General features: G+C 34.8%; 1 protein-coding gene across 1 annotated transcript in view; it reads right to left on the bottom strand.

Annotated features, from left to right (window-relative positions):
- Positions 1-22,447, bottom strand: part of CADM2 (cell adhesion molecule 2) — a 1,340,404-nt gene that overhangs the window by 200,077 nt on the left and 1,117,880 nt on the right. Inside the window, exon 4 of the mRNA XM_043991897.1 lies at positions 2,303-2,455. Within this exon, the coding sequence (XP_043847832.1) occupies positions 2,303-2,455 (153 nt within the window). The remainder of the gene's footprint in view (positions 1-2,302; positions 2,456-22,447) is intronic.

Genomic DNA, 22,447 nt, shown 5'->3' with positions numbered 1-22,447 from the left:
GAGTAGAAGGCTGGGCCTGTGAGCCTGTTAAGGGACTTTCCAGTGTAGAAAAATCCTTTCCCCCATGACCAGCCTTATTTTTCCTCCATGGATACACCTCCCAACTTTGGGCATTTTTTCTGGCTGTCTTCCATACCTGGAATTCTTTCCCTTCTAACCCCTTTCCCCCCCTCCCCCCGGCCTCCTTGAAGTTCCACCTAAAAGCACTTCTTCTATAGGAAGGCTTTCTCCATCTGTCTTAATTCTAGGAAACAAGGGAACAATTATTTACTGTGCCTACTGTGTTATAAATATTATCTCATTTGATCTTCACAATAATAGGTGGGTTCTATTATTATCCCCATTTTATGCTTGAGGAAATTGAAACAAACAGAGGTTAGGTGACTTCCCCAGGGTCATACAGCTAGTAAGTGTTTGGTCTTCCTGACTCCAAACCCTTTATTCTATCTATTGCACCAGCTACCTTTAGTGCCTTCCCCCTGTTTATTATTTCCAGTTTGTCCAACATGTAGCTTATTTGTATATAGTTGTTTTCATGTTGTCTCCTCCATTAAATTGTAAGCTTGAGAGCAGGGATGATCTGACCTTTCTTGATATCCGCAGTGCTTAGCACAGTGCCTACCATATATAAGACCCTTAGTAAATGTTTACTGATGGACCAACAATGGACAAGTCACTAAACCCTTCAATGTAGATATAACTTAGGAACAATTCCTTATTAGAAGAAATTATAAAAATTATTTTTTAAAGAAAAAATTGGTTCTTAAGGGACATTCCTAAATGCACGTTTTAATCACTAATTCACTTTTACAAGTTCAGTGACCTTATTCTTCACAAAAAGGTGCTGCTATCAGAATGACCCACATAAGGGCCAATCTGCCTTGCTGTAGTTTTCCCCCAAAATAAAGTCATACTTTTCTTTCTGAATTATACACATTCATCATCTCTTTCATGATGCCCTTATATTAAATTGCCAAAGCAAAATTGTTATTAGTCAGAAATTTATGTCCAACAATGTTCAATAAGTGATTACAAGATAGTATGTAACATGTTTTTAATATGCAATGAACATTTAAGGAAATCATCAAGAATTTTGTAAATGTCATCCTCTGAAAGTAAACTGTCAGAAGCTTATATGTTCTAAATAGATGAAAATAGGTGTGGGAAAGCTCCTATACATTGGGGGAAGTAAAGGGGACAAAATAAACACTAAAAAGAAGCAAAACATATCAAACGACACTGATTAGCAGCTATTGGTTATGTTTCTTTCTTTCCATCTTTTGGCTTGACAGTGAAAAGTGCCTTTTCATCTATGTCTTACCACCATTTAATAAGCTGAATTCAGTCATCTATTCTTGGGATCTCAAGGTGGCTCTCTACAGAAAAATACATTAACCTTAGGCAGTTGTTATCCTGAAATACTCCATTTTTAGTGGGTATTTTTTTGTCCTTAATGGCAAGCTTCTGAAGATTTTTATAAAATAGTCTCAGTGGGACTCGAAAAGAAACATATTTCATATCCTATGCACAAAACCAATTCTCTAGCTGGATTAACTTTAATATTCCCAGCCAAAAGAACAGCATGCATTAGTCCCTTTAAATGCAACATTCAGCCTTTATCTATCCAAAAAGGAAGACAAGCTCAGGGACAAAAAAATCAATCTTTAAAATCGTATAACTTGTTCAGTACACAGGTGTGTTTCAATGAACTGTAGCAATTTCAGCTGATTGGGCAAGTGACATTCATGGAATCAGAGAGAACTCGGCACTGAAACTTTATTTCCTAGGCATCTCTATGAATGGATTGCTTTTTTTTGTGTCACTTTAACCTTTGGGAAAACAGCACATTTAGAGAATGAAGCATAAAAGAGGCAGCAAGCTGCAAATACAACTGACAATGTGCTCTGCTGAAGAAACAAATCTGGAGAATGAGTGGGAAGTATATAATTAAGGAGAAAACATCAGGAAAATGGGAAGCCCTTTAAAAAAGAGAATTTTGCTTTCAATGTGGCAAGAATAAAGATGTTTACCAAGTGCTTTTAATGCAGTTGTTCAGGAGCAAAGTCCTATTAACCAATTTTGTAAATCAAAATCTCATCCATCCCTAATAATGATGCCCATCAAATAGAAGCAACATTAAATGAAAGACAAGAAAAGGACAGGTCTCTGAGTTTGAGCTTTACAAAGAAAAATCCATGAAAATGGTCCTCAAAATAATTTTTACAGATTTGTGAGGTCTGAACTATGACAGTACTCATTTCTCTGGTATATTACTTTGGTATCCTTAGTCAATTGCACTTACCCAGTACGGTGAGAAAAGCCTTGGAAGTTTTGACAGGCATAGTAAATAAAGAACAGGTGTATTGTCCTTCATCTGAGAGAGACACATCACTGACGCTGATGCTCAATTCATGCCATGTAGCTCGAACCAACTCAATCCTATTGTCCCTTAGAGCTGGGATTGGGGAAGAAGAAATGTTAAAAGAAAATGAGTCATACAATATTAAAATAAAATAAGCTACACATCATACATTGTAATTCAGTCTAGAATTTATTTCTACCCGACATTGGAACTACATTTCTGTTAAATCCCGGTAATTCTTATAGGTTTCTATGAACTCCTGGAACATTTTTTAACACTAGTTCAAATGAAATAGAATTCTGTATCAGATGTTGCTAACTTATTGCACTAGTGATAACAACAGACAAGAAAAATACATTCCCTGTGATCCTTGAAAATATCATTTTTTATTAAATTTCATAATAGCACCTAGCACATAACCACCAATGAACATATGTTTCTTGTTGATAATGATGATAATGTTATAAATGAGTTCATATTTACAATGGAATATAGTAGGGACTGAAAGGCCTTATGTATTTATTTTTAGCATATACCTCTGGCAAATATATTTCTCATAGAAATGATAACCAGAAATAATCTAATTCAGCAAATGTACTACAAAGTGCTTTGCAAACTTTAAAGAATCATACATATGTAATTTATTGCTATCAGTGTTACTATTATCATTTTATCCCTATTTTATATTTAATGTTTTTTTAGGTAGACATCATCATCATCATTTTCAATATAAATATTGAAATTTTAAAATATAATTAAAAAATATAATATAAATATTGAAATAAAAATTGAAATATTGATGCAGTGTATAGAGAGCTGGGCCTGGAGTCAGGAAGATTTATCTTCCTGAGTTTGAATCTGGCTTCAGACAATAGCTGTGTGACCCTGGGCAAGTCACTTGGCTGTGTTTGCCTCAGTTTCTTATCTGTAAAATGAACTGGATAAGGAAATGGCAAACCACTCTAGTATTTTTGCCAAGAAAACCCCAAATGATGTCCCAAAGAGTCAGACACTACTGAAAAAAAAGACTGAATAACAATATTATTATAATAATCTTTTTTTTCATTTTTTGATTTATTTCAGATAGAAACAACCTGAGGATGTCACTGTCCTGCTATTATTATTTTATATTTTAATATTCAAAGAACACTTATATTTTGTATTTTATAATTAAATAAATATAGTAGAAAGAAATTATTTTCAGGAAAACTCCAGTAGCAGACAGAATATCATGAAGGACACATACCTCCTCCAATTTCCAAATATTTTTTCTATTCCATATAGTCTGGAGATTATGGGTATTCTGATGGATGTTACATCAATGTTACATCTAGGCAGCTGTAGGCATAGCTATCTTTAATTTATGTTTAATGATTCCATGTTTCACATATAGCTAAACTATTGAATACTCAAGGATGTATTGGGGTTTGTATCTTTGATATAAAGATTTGTTGTCTGTTATATTACAAAGGATAGCAAAGTTCTCGTAACAAATTCTAAGAGACTTAATCATTTATGTCTAGTTATCCAAGGGAAGAACACTTTCCACCACCTCCTTGCATAAACTTTATTAACCAATAAATCTAAGCTCTTTAAGAATAACTTTTCTATAATCTCTGGTGTCTATAGCCTGCCTAATCCTAAATTGCCATCATAAACTCCTGTTTCTGTAAGCAACCCTGCATGATTCAGATTTATGTTCGATGCTTCTTTGCTCACTATGAAGCATCATTTATCCTAATGAAATCTGGATATCCTCTCTCAAGGTAATCAAGGAATTGTGCTCTCTCTCTGTCTCTGTCTCTCTCTGTCTCTGTCTCTCTCTCCCTTTCTGTGTGTGTGTGTGTGTGTGTGTGTGTGAAAAGTTATTTGATATATTGTTTCTGCTGGGTTTATATTAGACATGTTTACAAAATCAACTTTCTGATAATACAATTTTAAGAAGCAGGATGTAAGAGAATTTATTTCTAGTTAACATACATTGGCAGCTGTGATTGGTGAACTTGTATTGGGAGAGTGGGAAAGGTATTACATGACTAAATAGGCATAAATGTGTCATTTTTTAAAAGCGAAGTAAGTGAAACCTGAAAATTGAAAGCCAGTAAGTATTGATTCCTTGAAAAATTCTCACTTATATTGTTAAGGGGTAATTTGTGATCATTTAGAAAGGAAAAAAAAAGTTATGATGAAAGGAATGAGTAGGGGGTTATCATGAACAGGTCATGCCAAAGTTAGTTCTTTTGTTGTTTTCGGTTACACAGGAAACTGGTAGATCAAGGAAATATAAAAAAAGAAGTTGATCAAGATTTTAACAAAATTTCTCATATCTTAATGACAATACAAAAGGCAGTAATATAAATGGCAATCTTGTCAAAATTGAGGATGACACAGAGCCTTGAAAGAAAGCTAACAATCTAGATGACAGTCAGGATTTAACTAGATCTCAACAGATTAAAACTATGGGGGGCAGCTAGGTGATGCAGTGGATAGAGCACTGGCCTTGAATTCAGGAGGACCTGAGTTCAAATATGACCTCAAACATTTAACACTTACTAGCTGTGTGACACAGGACAAGTTACTTAACCCCAATTGCCTCAAAAAAACCCCACAACTATGGGTCAAATCTAATAAAATGAAAATCAGTAGGGATAACTGAAAATGTCTTTATTTTTAAAAATCAACTCTCAAGTATAATAAAGGGCTATAATTAGAAAGAAGTTCCTATGGAAATGATTTTATAGATATGCATATACTATGAGTACAACTATGGCATTGCAATAAAACAAAAATCATACTATCAAACTACATTAAGAAAGGAATGCCCACAATTAGGAAGGTGATAATTCATTGCATTTTGCCTTATTTAATCCATGACTAAAATTTTATGCTCTCAGTTCTCAGTACCACATTTTACAAATGAAAAACTGGAGTTAGTTCATAGCTGGGCCTAAAGACAAAGTCAGAGAAGGATCAGTTGAAGGAAAAGAGTTTGAATAGCCTGGGAAGAAAAGATTTAGGCAGAAAGAACAACTGTGTTTATTTTCAGCAATGTCATGTGGAAAAGAAATTGGACTTGTTCCATTTGACCCAGAGAATAAGGAACAAATAAGTTGCAGGTTTGCATTTAGTGGCAGGAAAAAGAAGTTCCTATTAAATGAAGCTATGCAAAAGTGGCATTGGCTACTTCAGGAAGTAACAGAGATCCTCTTAAGTAAAGATTTTCACACAAAGATGGTGTAACGATTGGAATAACGCCACCTGCTGGATACTTACTGTAGAAGAGTTCTGCCCATGAAGGGAAGGTCTTTGAGGGCAAGACCAGGAGTCAGGAAGTGACGTGAGCGAGTGGGAGGAGGAAGGAAGAGACTGGCGCTGACTCTGGGGCTCTTTCCTGAGGACGCTGGCGGAGAAGGGAGCTAGAAATGTGCTTTCCCTTTAATAGATAGAAATCTAGGTCTTTCTCTCTTTACCAAATTCTTATTATCCTTAATAAATGCTTAAAAGTCTAACTCTTGCTAAAGCTTATAATTTATTGGCGACCACTCATTAGATATTTTAGACAGACTAGCTAGAATTTTAGCCGTTAACAGATGGCTGACCACGAAGAGGAAAGCTAACCCTCAGTCTTCTTCTGATCTTCTGGTTGGGTAAGAAATTTCCCCTCCCTCTCCCTTTAACTGCTAAGTACTGGTGTACTGGCTGTGTTTTCCTTTAAATTTTTTCGAATGGACCTTTTAAACTCCCTAATTACCCTATTTTTGATTTTAGTCTGTTTAACCAGACAAATGGGAGATAAGATCATGTTAATGCTTTGTTTTTGTGGATTTTCTATTTTTCTTTTTATTTTTGTTAAAAGAGCCAGCAACTTACTCACACAAGGAAATATCTCCCCCTCTCCCAACCATGCTTTTTCAGAGAAACCTGAAGAGATTCCCGCAGCTTTTCCCAGTTCTAACAGTAATTGTTGCTTTAATTTTGCATGCCTGGAGGCAATGACCCACCCTCTAGAAGCTTTTAATCCCCTAGCACCTGGAGGCAAAGTGGGGGAAGAGGAATCCAGGCCTGAGTTCAAAATCAAGTCTGATTCAAATTGCTCTGGTCCCTCCCCTCCTCTCCAGACCTCACCCTCTACTCCTCCCATGGCCAAGCCCATTGCTTCCCCTGCCTGGGAAGTCCAGAGATCTGATGCGCATGCTCAACTTTTTCTAACTACATTTGCAGCTTCAGGCTCAGCCCTTCCCCAGCCTGGCTGTGCTTCTGAGACAACCTTAGAAAGCCCTTTAAGTTCCACATATGCCCGTTTTGTTCATAATTTTGCTAACCTGCTTTTGTCTTTAATTAGTAATATTATAAAGCATTTGTATGGTGAAAAGACTGACAGACAATATAGAGGGGTTAAAGAAGAAAAACTTAAGCTGAATAAGAATGACAATCATCACCATAGTTCAAGACTCCACTTCTTTTGCCATGGAAGGGTACATATTTTACAGAAATGTAGAAGTAAGCAGCAAGGTATTGATATGAGTATTGGGGATTTTAGATATCGGAATCAAAAGTGTTCTGAATTCACTCAGAGTGATAGTATCAGTTCAGAGGTTACATAGGATTTCTATGCTATTACATATACATTTTGAAATTAATGGTATGGGTTTATTTTCATAGAGATTTTCAGGCTTTTGAGATTGTGTCTTATACTTAGTTTGTAAAACAAGGAGAATATTTGTAAAAGCTTTTTATACTCATGTGATCAAGTTTATATTTTATAATACTCTTATTAATATTAAGTTCATGCTCATTTAGATTTCCTTAGTTTGAATTTCACTGTTTTTTATTGTTCCATGTGTATTTTCTTCTATTCATTTATCTAATTTTAAAAAAAATTGCAAGATGGTTTTGATTTCATAATACAATGTTAATTCTAGGAGTATTGTGCTCCCATATTCTGAGTTGTTTCTTTCTGTTATTTTTTTCTCAACTGATTATTTGATCAAACTCTTTAAAGCATTTCCTTGGCAAACTGGTTGCCATGGCAAGTGTAAATTGATTCTAGAAGTATTATTTTTGATAAGCATATTCCAAAAAAAAAAAAAAAGAGGGGAACATTGTAAAAGTTTTCTTTTTTCAAAAAAAAGTTTTCTTTGAGATTCTGTTGTGCTTTAACTTGTATTTGAATATGTTCTGATTTTTCACAAAAGTAATTGTATACTAAGTAAAAAAAAACGGGTATTATTTGAAATTGTTGCATAATTATATATTGTGTTCTGAGTCAAGATGTATTCACATTTTTTGCAATCATTTATTATCCTCAATTTTTAAATCCATATGAGACTTGGATTATGGGAACTTATCATTTAGACATTAATTGCCTTTATTCTGAGTTATCAGATGCCAGTTGGCCAAGATGCCATCCAATCACAAGAGGAATACATGCAAGAGCAGACACTGAACTGTCACATGAGGGGAGACATGCACGAAGTCAAGGTATGGCCGAGGGAACGGCTTTTGACAAATGTTGAGGTTGGATTCTCTTGGTTTAATATTTTATTTTATTTTTCCCCACAATATTGTACAGATGGCTGGAAGTATTGATCCCACCCATCTCACTTCTACACCTGGCTTCTATGCTCCCTCCTATATGCCTGATGCCATGGACATCTCAATCCCATGCATCTGATTAAGTCTGACTCAGTTTCTTCCAATATGTTCGGTGGCATGGACATATATTCCATCCACCTATTTTAGACCTGGCATACTGCATGGGCAGTATATATTGCTCAAATGTGGGAATGCTCATATCCCATCATTTCTCTGTTCTTTTATGGTAACCCGCATAATTATCTCAGGTGTCATGATAAATAACAGTGTTGAATTTGGCCTTGACACCTGTTACCAATTATATTAGATTTTCTAATTTCTCATAATGGCATGAGGATAATTAGGCAGATGATGCAAAAAGTGATGAAACAAAGATAAAAATTATTTTTAAAAATTAATATCGCAGCAATTGTCTTCTCAATTACTCTCCATAAGGGGGGACTATAATAATAATGTAATTTTAAAGAATGGTTCAATTTTTGTTTTATTGTATGTTTCACGTGTTAACAACTAAGATTCTGTATTCCCTTAGACATGTTTTTGAGAACTTTCATTGTTTGATTTGATTATTGACAAAGCTATTTTAAAGTTGTGTTAAGCTCAATTTTGTAGGAAATTTTCCTGGCTGATTACCAGCATCCACACATCAACCCCTGAAAAGACTTCCATTCCACGACTACACCTAGAGGACATCTGAGAAAAGACTTTCAGAGACTTTAAATGAACAGTTTTGATTTGTTGTTTTTGTTGTTTTTTTTCTCTTTCTGTTATAATATACACCATCTGTAACATGTATTCTCTGCAGAGGCCCTCCCTTTGCAAGACAAATGTCAAAGCGTCGGTTCATGAGGACAAAAAAAAAATCGCCCCTCTGGACAAAACTTTCCTCTCTTCCTTTTCTATATTGTTCTTCATATATTATTAGTTAGCAATAGTTATTATATTGTTTTTACTGTTCCGTCAAGGAAACATTTTGTTTCTTGAGGAACAACAGGGGGGACTGTAACGATTGGAATAACGCCACCTGCTGGATACTTACTGTAGAAGAGTTCTGCCCATGAAGGGAAGGTCTTTGAGGGCAAGACCAGGAGTCAGGAAGTGACGCGAGCGAGTGGGAGGAGGAAGGAAGAGACTGGCGCTGACTCTGGGGCTCTTTCCTGAGGACGCTGGCGGAGAAGGGAGCTAGAAATGTGCTCTCCCTTTAATAGATAGAAATCTAGGCCTTTCTCTCTTTACCAAATTCTTATTATCCTTAATAAATGCTTAAAAGTCTAACTCTTGCTAAAGCTTATAATTTATTGGCGACCACTCATTAGATATTTTAGACAGACTAGCTAGAATTTTAGCCGTTAACAATGGAATGACCACTTTTCAAGGATATAGAACAAAAGGGAGTCTTGCTCAAACAACAGGTGGATGAGATGATCTGTAATAGCAATCCCAACTCATCCCCTTCATGAAATTAAATTACTACATTTGTATTCTTAAGTCCTAGTTTATGTGATCATTTCAATATCAGAGATAATCAAACTATGAAAAGGTATATTATATTTCTCCCTAAATGATAAATATCATCAAACATCACTGGTTTCTTGAACATAATAGATATTTAATAGGTAGTTAGGATGATAAAAGTCAACAAGCAGTTATTAAGGATCTGTTATGTGTCAGGCAACATGATAAACCTTTTGATATAAAGATAGGCACAAAGAGTTCCTACTCTGAAAGGATTCAGTCTATGGGGTAAACAATTGGCACCTAATAATAAACATGGCATATATAAGATAAATAAGAAATAATGGACAAATAGAAGGTCCTTGCATTAAGGAGAATCAGGAAAAGTTTATATAGAAGGTGGTATTTTAGCTTAGACTTAAAGCAAGTCAGGGAAGCCAGAAGATAGAGATGAAGAGAGATTCCACCAACATTTATTAAGCACCTACCCTGTACAAGGCAGTCGAACCACACAAACATAAATTGCCCCTGGCACTTAGCACGGTACTGGCACCCAAGTGCCTAATAAAAATTGTTGAGTGAATTTAAATTATATCTACTATCGCATATACTTTAAAAGATGTTGTTACTGCAGATCCATATTTTTCATGCAATTTCTCTTTTCTAGCTATATTGAGCTGCTAAAGTTTAAAAAAGAAAGAAAAAGGGGGCAGTTAGGTGGTGCAGTGGATAGAGCACCAGCGCTGGAGTCAGGAGTACCTGAGTTCAAATCTGGCCTCGGACACTTAACACTTACTGGCTGTGTGACCCTAGGCAAGTCACTTAACCCCAATTGCCTCACTTAAAAAAAAAAAAAAGTTTAAAAAAAAAAAAAGAAAGAAAAACTAAATGATTGCATAGGCCTAAATTCTCACAAGAATTTTACAAGTCCTTAAAATAAATCTATATAAAAATTATCGCCATTAAGGAAATTGGATAAATTCTTCTGGATATGATATCCCTTTGCATTGAGTGCAATTTTTCATTCTGTTGCATAAGAAAGTTCTCAGAATCCTTGAAGAAGGGAAATAAGCCTATTGAATGACTGAAGGGGATTCCTCAAATATCCCAGAATGAAAAAGGCCTAATGGGCTAAGCCTCTAATTAGAATGCTCTGCCTCCTCAGCCTTTAAGTTCAGGCCACCCATTGGTGAGGTGATTGAATGGTTCAAAAGTTTGAGCTCCAGAGGATTTAATCATGCGGCACATAAGAAGCAATGACCAAAGAGTAGATTTCTATTAGCTATTACTTAACTCTGGAGAAAAAGATCATTTCCCTCCATAAACCAGTAGTTTTAAATGGTTTTTCAATTACACAAATCCATATTGAGGATTCGTGCTGTGTAAAATCAAAAATCCTGGTGAAAATCCCCTAGAAAAGTTCATTCAAATGCTATACCCCTTTCTTATAGAATTTATCTAAATATTCAATGAGCCTAATTGAATTTTAAGTCAACACTGAAAATGAAATGGACTTGAGTGTGACTCCTCTGATATTTTGAATGTGTCATTCATTCAATACATTTTTGATTCCACTAGTTTTTTTTTTTTTTTAATTTAACTGTGTTGGTAAGCTAAAGACTATTATACTACTAACTAGTGAAAGGTATCAGGGGCAGCTAGGTAGTGCAGTGGATAAAGCACCGGCCCTGGATTCAGGAGGACCTGAGTTCAAATTCGGCCTCAGACACTTAACACTTACTAGCTGTGTGACCCTGGGCAAGTCACTTAACCCCAATTGCCCTGCCCCCCCCAAAAAAAAAAGCAGAAAAGAAAAAGAAAATAAAGGTATCTTATTTCAGTGAGATGATAATATATGTCATACATAGCATGACATCAGTGTCATAAGACTTGTATATATTTTATAGTATAATTATTTTAAAGGACTACCAAAATGCAATCTATCACCACACAAAACTCCTGCCTTAAATCAATGAATCAGCATGGATTTGTTGACCACTTATTATGTGTTTGGCACCATGATAAATGCAGAGAATATATATTTTTTAAAAAGACTAAAATAGTCCCTATCCTTAAGGAGGTTATATTTGAATAAAAGAAACCACAAATAACTGAACTAGTACATACAGGATACAGAGCCATTGGAATATAGCCTTGGAAGGGAGTTGTTGTTTGTCCTTCATTCTTGAAGACAACCATGACACTGGTATTATGTCATGACTTTCAGTAAATTGGATTTAAGTGAGGGAGGTCTGTGCAAGGTCACCAACCTCACTCTCTCCCTCAGAACCATCCGGGTCCAGTGGCTTGATATATATCAGGATGACTGGAGATGGTACCTGGTGTTTAAGGCAATTGGAGTTGTGACTTGCCCAGGGTCACAGCACTAGTAAGTGTCTGGGGGGAGATTTGAACTCAGTTCCTCCCAACTTCTGTCCACTCTACTACCTAACTATCTTGCTCGCATTTCAAAGTTTTTACTTAGTCCTTGTCTTTTTTTTCCAGGAATTTTGCTTGAAAGCCATCCATTTCATGAAAGTTCTCTTTCCCCTCTGTGGGAAAACCTTCCTCCATCCCTTTCCTTTTGTCTTTCAATTGTTTCTATTACTCTCTCCTCCTAAGGTGAATGTTTGGACATATATAGGTTTATAACAATTTTTGTTTGGTTAGTTTTTATTTGATTTATTATTGGTTAACATCTTCTTGGTTTTATTTATCTCTTTACCTCGAGTTCCTGAACTGAAGCATTGTGCCAGAGTGTGACTCTGCCACCCCTACACCCCAAGTCCATGCTGCATGTTTGTCTATGGCAGTAGCACAGTTTGATCTCTCTCTACTGCTCTCCACATTCCAGTTTTAGGTTTCTCTGGATTTCTGAGGTTCAGAGTGCTGGTTCTTCAGGAACTTTTATACTATCTAGAGTCCACAGAGCCCCTGAATGCCTGGAACTATCTGGTTCTGACTCTATCTTATTACAACTACTCCCTGAGGAGCCCTCTACTCTATCTGATTAAGGACACAGAGGTGTCTCTGCCCCATCACTGGGCATGCTGTGAGGCTACTGATTTTTTTTTTTTTGCCTGCCCTGTGCACCTTTGGGTTTCTGGATGATTCTTCACTTACATGGTGGAAGAAACAATTTATTGTATTTTCTCATTGGATTTCTTGATGACTATTTGGTGAAATTTTTAGGTCTCTGCTGTAGTAAGTATGTGGGAGCTGGGTTCCATTCAGACAACCATCAAGGGCTGAAAGTTTCAATTATTTTGCTATTTCTATTTTTATTTTTTTTAATAATAATGGCTAGCATTTATTTTTGTTGTTGTTATTGTGTGTGTGTGCCTTTTTTTTTTGGTGGGGCAATGAGGGCTAAGTGACTTGCCCAGGGTCACACAGCTATTAAGTGTCAAGTGTCTGAGGCCATATTTGAACTCAGGTCCTCCTGAATCTAGGGCCAATGCTCTATCCACTGAGCCACCTAGCTGCCCCTATTTCTATTTTTAATTAGCTTTTCCTTTAGGTAAATGCATTTTTAGATTTAAATTTAATTGTAGATCTATTGTCATTCATTCTGCATATTTATACATATATATATTCTATTTCATTTTCTACATTTAAGTATAAAATAGTTTCTCTTTCTCTTTTACTTGTCTATTTTTACTGTTGTCTTGTCTGAGATTATTATTGCCATCTTTTGTTGTCTTTAAGATACACTTGCATGTATAATAGAATATTACTGTGTTGTAAGAAATCATGAGCAGGCTGATTTCAGAAAAACCTGGAAAGACTTACATGAACTGATGGAAAATGAAGTGATCAAAACCAGGAGAACATTATATAAAGTAATAGCTATACTTCACAATGATCAACTGTGAATGACTGAGCTATTCTCTGAAATACAATGATCCAAGATAATTCCAAAGGATTCAGGATGAAAAATGCTATCTTCCTTCAGAGAAAGAACTGATGGAGTCTGACTGCATATCAAAGCATACTATTTTTCACCTTCTATAATTTATTCCATTTTTTCCCTTGGGTTTGTGTCTGCTTTCACAATGTGACTAATATGTTTCCCATGATTGAATGTGTATAACCTATATCAATTTGCTTACTGTCTGTGGAGGACAGTAGGTGGAGGGGGGGAGAGATAATTTGAAACTCAAAAATTTCTTTGAATTAATGTTAAAATCTGTTTTTATGTGTAATTGGTAAAAATAAAATATTATTTTTAAAAAATATTTTAAGAGAAATGTCACCTGCAGCATAATATATTCCACTCCAGCCTTTCATGTTAACTGTGAAATTTTATTTTCAGCTGTTTTCTTATAAACAACATATTGTTTGAATCTGAGATCTTTTTCCATTATTTGAATGAGTTCATCCCATCACCATTCAGTTATGATTGTTAATTGTGTTCTTCCCTCCATTACATCCTCTTATCATTTTTCCTCTCTTTGCTCTCCACCCCATTCTTTACTGAACAAAATGAGGTGAGGAAAGAAAAGGAATGAGATCAACACTATCAGATACAATTGAAATGTCCTGATCCTACTTCTTTGCTCCTCATGTCTTCACTCAACTCTGACCCTGATCGCTGGATTTTACATTTTCTCTTTCTCCTTTTCATTTCCTGTTCATGATTTGCCCCTCATAGTTTAGGTTTGTTTAGATCTTACTAGTGTGGTTTTGTTGCATGGTTGTTGAGTTCTCAGATATTTTTAGCCTCTGAATAATGAAAACTGAGTATCACTCTATGGCAATATAAAGTCATATGATGGATTTGAATGAGGCAGAACCTCATATCAAACAAGGAATTATAAAATAGAATTCAAGGAAATCATATAGAAATATATGATTTTTTAAAAATCTACTGGTTGTGTGGAAAAAGCACACGACAATGTCATAATGTCAGCACTACAACTCATAATGTCAGCAGACAGTGAAAAGGTAAGATTGTAAATCTTTGAAGGGTAAGATCTGTTTTTGCTTTTCTTTAATGGCTGCAGCTCTTAGCACAGTGCCTGACCTATAGAAGCCACTTAATTAAAGTCTTGTTGACTAATTGACCAACAGTAAGGCCACCAAAATGACGATTATATTCCCTTGTTGAATTTATTAGAGGACACAGACAAGAGTTGCACAGTCTGAGCATTCCTTAATTAATTAAATCTGTACTTTAGAAAGAATATCCATATCAGTGAAACTACAGGTTCATTGAGTATCTATCTATCTATAGCTATCTGTATCTATATAGTCTAGAGATAATGGGATATAGAATATGTACTAAGTTCAATGTCAATAAGTTTGTTTTAAAATTCCTAGAGAAATATAAAATAAAATCTCTGTCAGTTCTAATATGATTTGAAATTAAAATGAATAATCTCTGCAACATGAAATTCAATGAAGCTTTAGGAAATGCCAGAAGTGAAAGAGTTAAAATATACAGACAAAACAAAGAAATATAAAACTAGTAAATCCTTTTTTTCTGTTTTGTTCTTTTACAGTCATACAACATAAAACAATCTAAATCAATCTTCTGGAAAATTGGTAAAACAACCATTGCTCCAGAGTTGATATCTGGTATACCAAGTTTCAGCCTGGAGTAAATTTTTACTGAAACCATGGAAAATGGAGTTTTATAATAAAAATGCTAACAGATCCTGAGCAATAAAACTGGAAAAGTGACATGAACCCTTTGCAGGAAGCTGTTCAATGACAGGCTTTCAATTACTAAACCTGTCTTTTCTTTCTTCAAACATCTAAAAATGCCAAACCTGTGCTATCATTCTTGAATGTGAAACATCCTTTCATGGAAAACTAGAAAAGGCACAATGTCATTGTACCTAAAAGTTAGCATTGTGTAAAATAAATGCAAACTTAGGAGTGATGACTCCATCACTAAAAACCTGGAGGGAAGAAGTGAAGACTTCCTGGTGTTTTGCATTTTCCATGATTTTACTCATGCTGTTACCTGTACTTGGAAAGCCTTCTTCCTCATCTCAATCTATTAAAAGTATATCCATTTTATAAGGACTAGCTCAAATTCTCCAGAATTTATTTCATTACTACCCCCATGATAATTATCAGATACTATCTTGTGGTATAGTTTTGCATACACATTTTACTTCTTCCTCAATAGAAAAGAAGCAATTTGGCATAGTATCTAGATGGCTGGCTTTGAAGTCAAGAAGATCTTGGTTCAGTTCTGATTTATTCACATACTAGCTGTTCATCTATGGGCAAGCCACTTAATCTCTCTGGGCTTCACACAAATAACTCTTAAGGATTGTTCTTTTCAGATTGCATTGCTGACCTATTTTTATCAGAGTAAGTTTCTATACCAGGAATCACATGGATCAGTGAAATCATAGGGTTGGAACTGTCTCTTTTCCCAACTCCAACTGCCACCATGAGATTATCCATTTTTAAAGGACATGGAACAAAAAAAAATTATATGGAACATAATATATACATCTTTGAATTTCATATAGTGCCTAGAATATTGTCTGTTTATTGAATGACTGATAATGTGAATGAGATTTCTTGTTCATATATTCTTTTATACTTCTAGAGGAATAAGTTAAAATATGATATAATCAGGAATTATATTGCTCCAACAAAAGACTGATCTGAAACCCTAATAATAATAAAAAAATTACTTCCCCCAAAATCTGTTTTCACTTAATGTTAACTTTTGAAACTGGATGCTATTGAGAAGAAATTCATCTCATTTACTTTATCTTTACATTTGTTGAGGCAGACTTCTGATCCAGAAATTCAGCAAGTAGGTGCTGCCATGAATAGAATGATTGACCTGGAGTCATCTGATCTCAGACATTTGCTACATGAGAGTCCCGGTCAACTCATTTAGCATTTGTCTGCCTCAGTGTTTGTAATATGGAAAATGGGAATAATAATAGGGGCTACCTCCCAGAGTTATTGTGAGGATAAATAGGGATAATATTTTATAACACATTATAAATCTTAAAATGTTACTTAAATGCTAGCTATTGTGATCATTATAGATTTAATGCAAGAAGACTGTATTTTTGCTCTGAAAGAATAATATAAAAAGTAAACTCTGTTCTGGAAGAAACATAATGACACTTTAAAAGTTCTTTAAAAATAGATATTGCAATTCTTTATTTTATTTATTTCACCAGGAAAGGTCAAACTTCACAAAAGTAGAAGCTGGAGAAATGTTGTAAGTGCAAGGATCTCATTTCAAAATATGAAGGTAGCTTCTGGGTATTATACTAAGCCTACATGTGACCATATTTTGCCTTTTTGTTGCATATTTACATGAACATACCCTTAGAATGTCAAAAGCTGTTAGGTGAACCCATAGCTCAACAAAAAGCTTTTTATTTTTTAAAGTCTTATAATCTTAAAGTGTACATGTTATTCTCAAGCAAAAACCCATGCCTTAATTTATTTTTAGTTAACAACATGTAATATGAAACATACATAAATAATGAATCTATCCACCATATGCAAACATTCCTAACAATATTATATTAGCTTTTACCAAAAAGAGATCTTTAAGAATTGGAAAATAGCCCCTTTTAAGGACCATTCTAGCCTTATAGTTAAGAACTCCAACTATTACTCTCTTTTTTTTATCATAAAAGTATTTTATTATTTTCCAGTTACATATACAGTTTTCAACATTTGTTTTTATAAGATTTTGAGTTCCAAATGTTTCCCCCTCCCTCCCTTCTCTTCCCCCTCCCCAAGACAGAAAGCAATCTCATATAGGTTATATATGTACAATCATATTAAACAGATTTCGGGATTACTCATGTTGTGAAAGAAGAATCAGAACAAAAGGGAAAAACTTCAAAAAAGAAAAATAAAAGTAGAAACCGTATGGTTCAATCTGCATTCAGATTCCATAGTTCTTTTTTCTGGATGTGGAGATCATTTTCTATCATACATCCTTTGGAATTGTCTTGGATCATTGTATTGCTGAGAAGAGCTAAGTCTATCACAGTTGATCATTATACAACGTCCAACTATTACTCTTATTAATTTTTAAAATTAAAAACTACTCATAACTCTCTACCTATTTCAGATTATTTTGGGAGGAAATAAAGGAAGGCAATAATGACATTAATTTTTATCAATGAAATTTTGTTATATTATTGCTAATAACTATTGAGCATTTAGCAATATAAAATTTCTTTACATAAGAATGATTACAACAAAAATAAAAAATAAAAAGAATGATTATATACTCAAATTTTTAAAAATCTCTTCAAATCACTTTTTTATTCAAAGCCCTAATGAAAAGAAAGTCCAAATATTCAAACTAACCATTCATCTGCATGGACATATGTTAATAGGCAAATAACAATATACCATATAGCTAGTTCAAAGAAGGGAAACAAGATTGGTGAGGGCCCTGGAAACCAGGTCATGTGAAACACAGTTGATGGAAATGAAGATGTTTTACCCAGAGGAAAAAGAAGCATGGATGGACATGATAGTTTCATTTGAATATCTGAACTGCTGTTATATGAATAGGTATGAAACACTTTCTGTGTTGCTCTAGAAGGGGTAAAGGCTGAGATGGGTAGTAAGTTCCATACCATTGATGTTTTTCAATATTCTGGATGAACCTGTCTTAGCGCAGAAGTTCTTAATCTGTTAGCTCATGAACTCTAAATATATGTGCATATATGCATATATGCATGTATATTTGATCAATATTTTAACATAATTGGCTTAGTTTGTATTTTATGAATTTTAAAACATTATTCTGATAAGGGATCCTTGGGCTTCACCAGATAACAAAGAGCACAAAAAAGGTTAAGCACTAGAGAGTAGGCCAAAATTGAGGGTGGAATAATAGGAGATAGGACTAGATAACCTCTAGAAGATTCTCCTCCAACTCCTATGAATCAATGAAGATATCTTTAAAATTCACTACAGCTCATCTAATTGTCATGTTTTATTGCTTTTAGTGTTACATTGATCTTTATTTTTTATTGAATATATTACTCATTTTAAATTCACCCACTTTGAATCATTCCTCAAGTATGTATAGTGAGAGTTATACCTTAAATGTAATGTTTGAAACTAAATATGTTTAATCATTTCTAAGGCTGTGTCTAAACAACGCCAGATGGAAAACAGCTCAATTTGATATTCTCAGTCTGTTTAACGACTAAATTGGATCACCTGCCAGAATGAACCAGTTGTTTGTGTGGAAACTGGTCACTGAGATAAATGAAAAAACTAATTATTCTAAGATGCTTGGATGAGTGAATATGTATCACAGTCTCACATCTATCCCCCAAGCTTACAGAGAATACCTCAAAATGAGTACTCCTTTTCCTGAGCTACAATACTTTGACCAATAAGATTACATTTGGTGGATAGAAGACACCACGGAAATTATTCATATATGAGCATGCTCAACTGAGTTCAATGAAAATAAGAAAAGTGTCAGACTATAGAAGTCTTTTGAACTATAGAAGATCACTTTTAATCCTCTAGATAAATCATTTTATCACCAACTTGTCTGAAACAAGCTATTTCCAGTTCTATTTTTTTTTCACTTCTATATTTGACTAAAATGTGTGGAGGCTTTTTTTGTTTGTTTGTTTTTTAGTCTGTATTCACTAGCCTTAGTTTTCTTATCTCTAGAATCAGAGCTGGGTGTTTTTAGATGATCTCTGAGGTGCTTTTCTAGCTACGAGATTCTATGAATAGGGTAGTAGATGCTTTTCAAGTCAGAAATATATGGCTTCAATCCTACCTCTGACACCTACTGGCTTGTCTGACTATGGGCAGGGCCCTTCACCTTGCAATGCCTTGGATAACTCTTACTAAACACCTTTCATGTGCCATACACTGTACTAAATTCTGGGGATACCAAAAAAGGGGAAAAAATAGTCTCTGCCCTTCAAGAGCTCACAGTCAATTTTAAAAAACAGTTCTCTATGAAATCACAGAGCCAGACCTCCTATAACACCACCCTCAAAGCAGTAAAAGGGAAAATAGAATAATGTTCCCTTTTATTGAAAATTCTCCAGGAAAACATAAAGAAAAGTGTCATTTATTCATGATATCATAGAATTAACAAAGTCAGCTTATGAAACAGTGGCCTAAAATGCCTAGAAACTAAGAGTTTTGCTGGCAATGCTGTGCATTTCCATTTGGGAATATTATGCCTAATATTTATATAATATTACCAAACTACATTAGTCAATTCATACAGTAACTTCTGTTAGTGAAGTAGGATAGGGAAAATTTCGCAATTTTTATTTTGTGATAATTTTTTTAACAAAGCAAAGGAACTTGAAAATATTCATATTCACTGTGATTTCCCCTATATTCCAATTGGCCAACAGAGAAGCATCTGCATTGCAGCAGTGTTGGGTATGCAGTGATGATTACTGACAGTTTCTTCCAAATCTGTGCTTTATTTCTTCACTGATTCAAACGGAGATGATTTTGTCAGTATAAGTATTCCTTCCACAGTCCCTCTGGGGTGTAAAAGACATTGGTTGTGAGTTTCTATGGCCAAAATAATTAATCACCTGGTGACCAACCTTCTGGTGATCAGTCTTTCTGAATGCAGTGAGGATAGTCCTCAGACAAAAGACACAGACTTTCATCAGACAAAAAGATTTTCTACTTTGATATAATACATGTATATTACATGTGCACACTTTTACTTGTTACCCAAGTACTAGATATCTCATAAAGATAGATCTATGCATATATATGTATATTTTTGTTACAGGTTATTAAATTTATCTGATACGCAAATATTCATAAGAACAAAAATTCTGAGAAATATCATTTCCAGAGACTATTTAAATGTAACTCAAAACCTCCCCCCACAAAATATTCTTGAATATGTTAACAAATTATTTAAATACAGCAGACACACAAGTTTTGATCAAAAAATTTGTCATTTCCTTAAAGAACATGTCTTTCAGCATTTGGAATCATTTGCAACAGTATTTGCCAGGTTCCATATAAAAAGAAAGTTACTTGGCATTTGAACTATGCAGTGTTTGTTAGCATTCACTCTTTGCAGTCACCTACAATATACTGGTTTCATAGCCATGTGAAATCCATTTTTTTGCATCTAACCGTAAAACTACCCCATGTAGTCATGTAGTGAAACCCTGCGAGTGCATTTATATCAAAGAGACAAGAAGATTAGATGCCATGCTATTATGGAAAACACATCTACACGGCATACTGGAAAGAAATAGCATCTGGCTTCATTAGCTATAGAAACCATTACCCTATAGTTTGATCTTCTTAGCTTTTGAGAGCTTTATATTCTATAACTGCCTAGGCTTAGTTTTTGAAATACTAGGAAATAAATGAATTCAGAATACTTCCAGTGTCATATTTCCTACAGTATGAACTTCAGCTCTCTTCTGTACACAATGGATAGACAGCTAGCGAATCAAATCCTGCCTTTAACATACACTGTGTTTCCATGAGAAATTAACTTAACCTCTCAGTACCCCAAGCCACTCTCTAAAACTAGAAATTACAACAGAAATGTGCACCTACATCCACACTAGCCAGTACTCATGTCAATTAAATCTAAGTATTACCCCCTTTCCTTCCTCCACCCCTCCCCCAACCATATATGTACTTATATTTATACATTTGTAAAAATATTTCTTAAAATTTTTAAATATAATTTTTGAGAGACATTATAGGCATAATGGATTGTGAACTGTCCTCAGAGTTAGGAATTATTAGAGGTTATTTCCCCACTGAGAGTTCCCTCTAACATTTAAATTACAGGTCTAATCCAAATAGATATAAGAAATCTATTGGGAACTGAAATTTGGCATGTTTCATTTGAAGAGAGTTGTCTTACAAAAATTACAGGAGTTCCAGTGATTACTTCTGGTTATTTCTCATTAGAGTAGGCAAATTAATTAATTACACCAAGCACTGAGCTTTGCCACTATATGCTAGTTGTGCAGATATTAACATGACTAAGACAAGAAACTTATCATCCATTAAGGAAAGCAAGACAACTATACAGAAAAACTATAAAACAAATGGTATATGAGATACATTAATAATAATAAAAACCAGCATATTATAGTGTTTTAAGGTTTGAAAAGCACTTCATAATACCTCATTATCCTTACAAAAACTCTGAGGTGTAGGTGATATTTTTATCCCCACTTTACAGATCAGGAAACTGAGGCAGACAGAAATTAAGTAACTAGCCCATTCTCACCCAGCTAGTTAAATGTGAGGGCTGAATTCAAACTCAGGGCTTCTATACTATCTAGCTGACTCAGAAGTATAAGATTCTAGAGAAATTGGAAAGAGATCACCTTGGTGAGTATAAAATCTTGGACAGCTTTGAGGAGGAAGTAGCAGTGTGAAATTTGATAGGTAGAAATTGAAAGTATGAAGACTATCCCTTGCTCCCCAAGTATAAATGAGTAGGCAGCCAAGCACAATGTATAGTCTAAGACAGGCCAAGTCTGGCCAGAGGAGCTTCTACATAAAGGCAAGATATTAGGCACTATGCCCCAGGGTGAAAAATTTGCTCCAATGTCCAAGACTGAAAGGACAACTGAGAATTGTATAACCCCAAGAGAGAAGGCAAGGCCAAAGCTGGTGGTGATATGATAGGAGTGGTCTCCAGGGCACGGTGGCCAGCAAGAACAAGATGACAAGAACAGTCAGGATGCTATTTCTTTTGGACAGAATCTCTCTCTCTCTCTCTCCTCATCTATTGTGTCAGTTCTGTTACTGCTAACAGGGCCTACAGAGACATGTTGCAACATATTTTTCTGTTTGCAGAGAGGTAGAAGCCCAAGGAATAATGATAATCCCACATACAGCAGGAGCTTCTAAGGGTCTAGGCACAAAGGACAAATCACAAGCGAAACTGTCAGCATAGGGAAAGGAGGGAGGGCAGAACTTCAGGAATGGCCAATCCTATGGGAAATAGGGATTGGGCCAATCCAAGAAGAGGGAAATATTTTCCCAGCACTATGGATTTTCATTCTGGCTTCTCAGAATAGCTAA

The sequence above is a fragment of the Dromiciops gliroides genome, chromosome 3 (assembly GCF_019393635.1).
Source record: "Dromiciops gliroides isolate mDroGli1 chromosome 3, mDroGli1.pri, whole genome shotgun sequence".
In the NCBI taxonomy this organism is placed as follows: Eukaryota; Metazoa; Chordata; class Mammalia; order Microbiotheria; family Microbiotheriidae; genus Dromiciops; species Dromiciops gliroides.
Note: the sequence above shows the minus strand (reverse complement) of the source record. Positions and strands in the feature narration are given on the sequence as shown.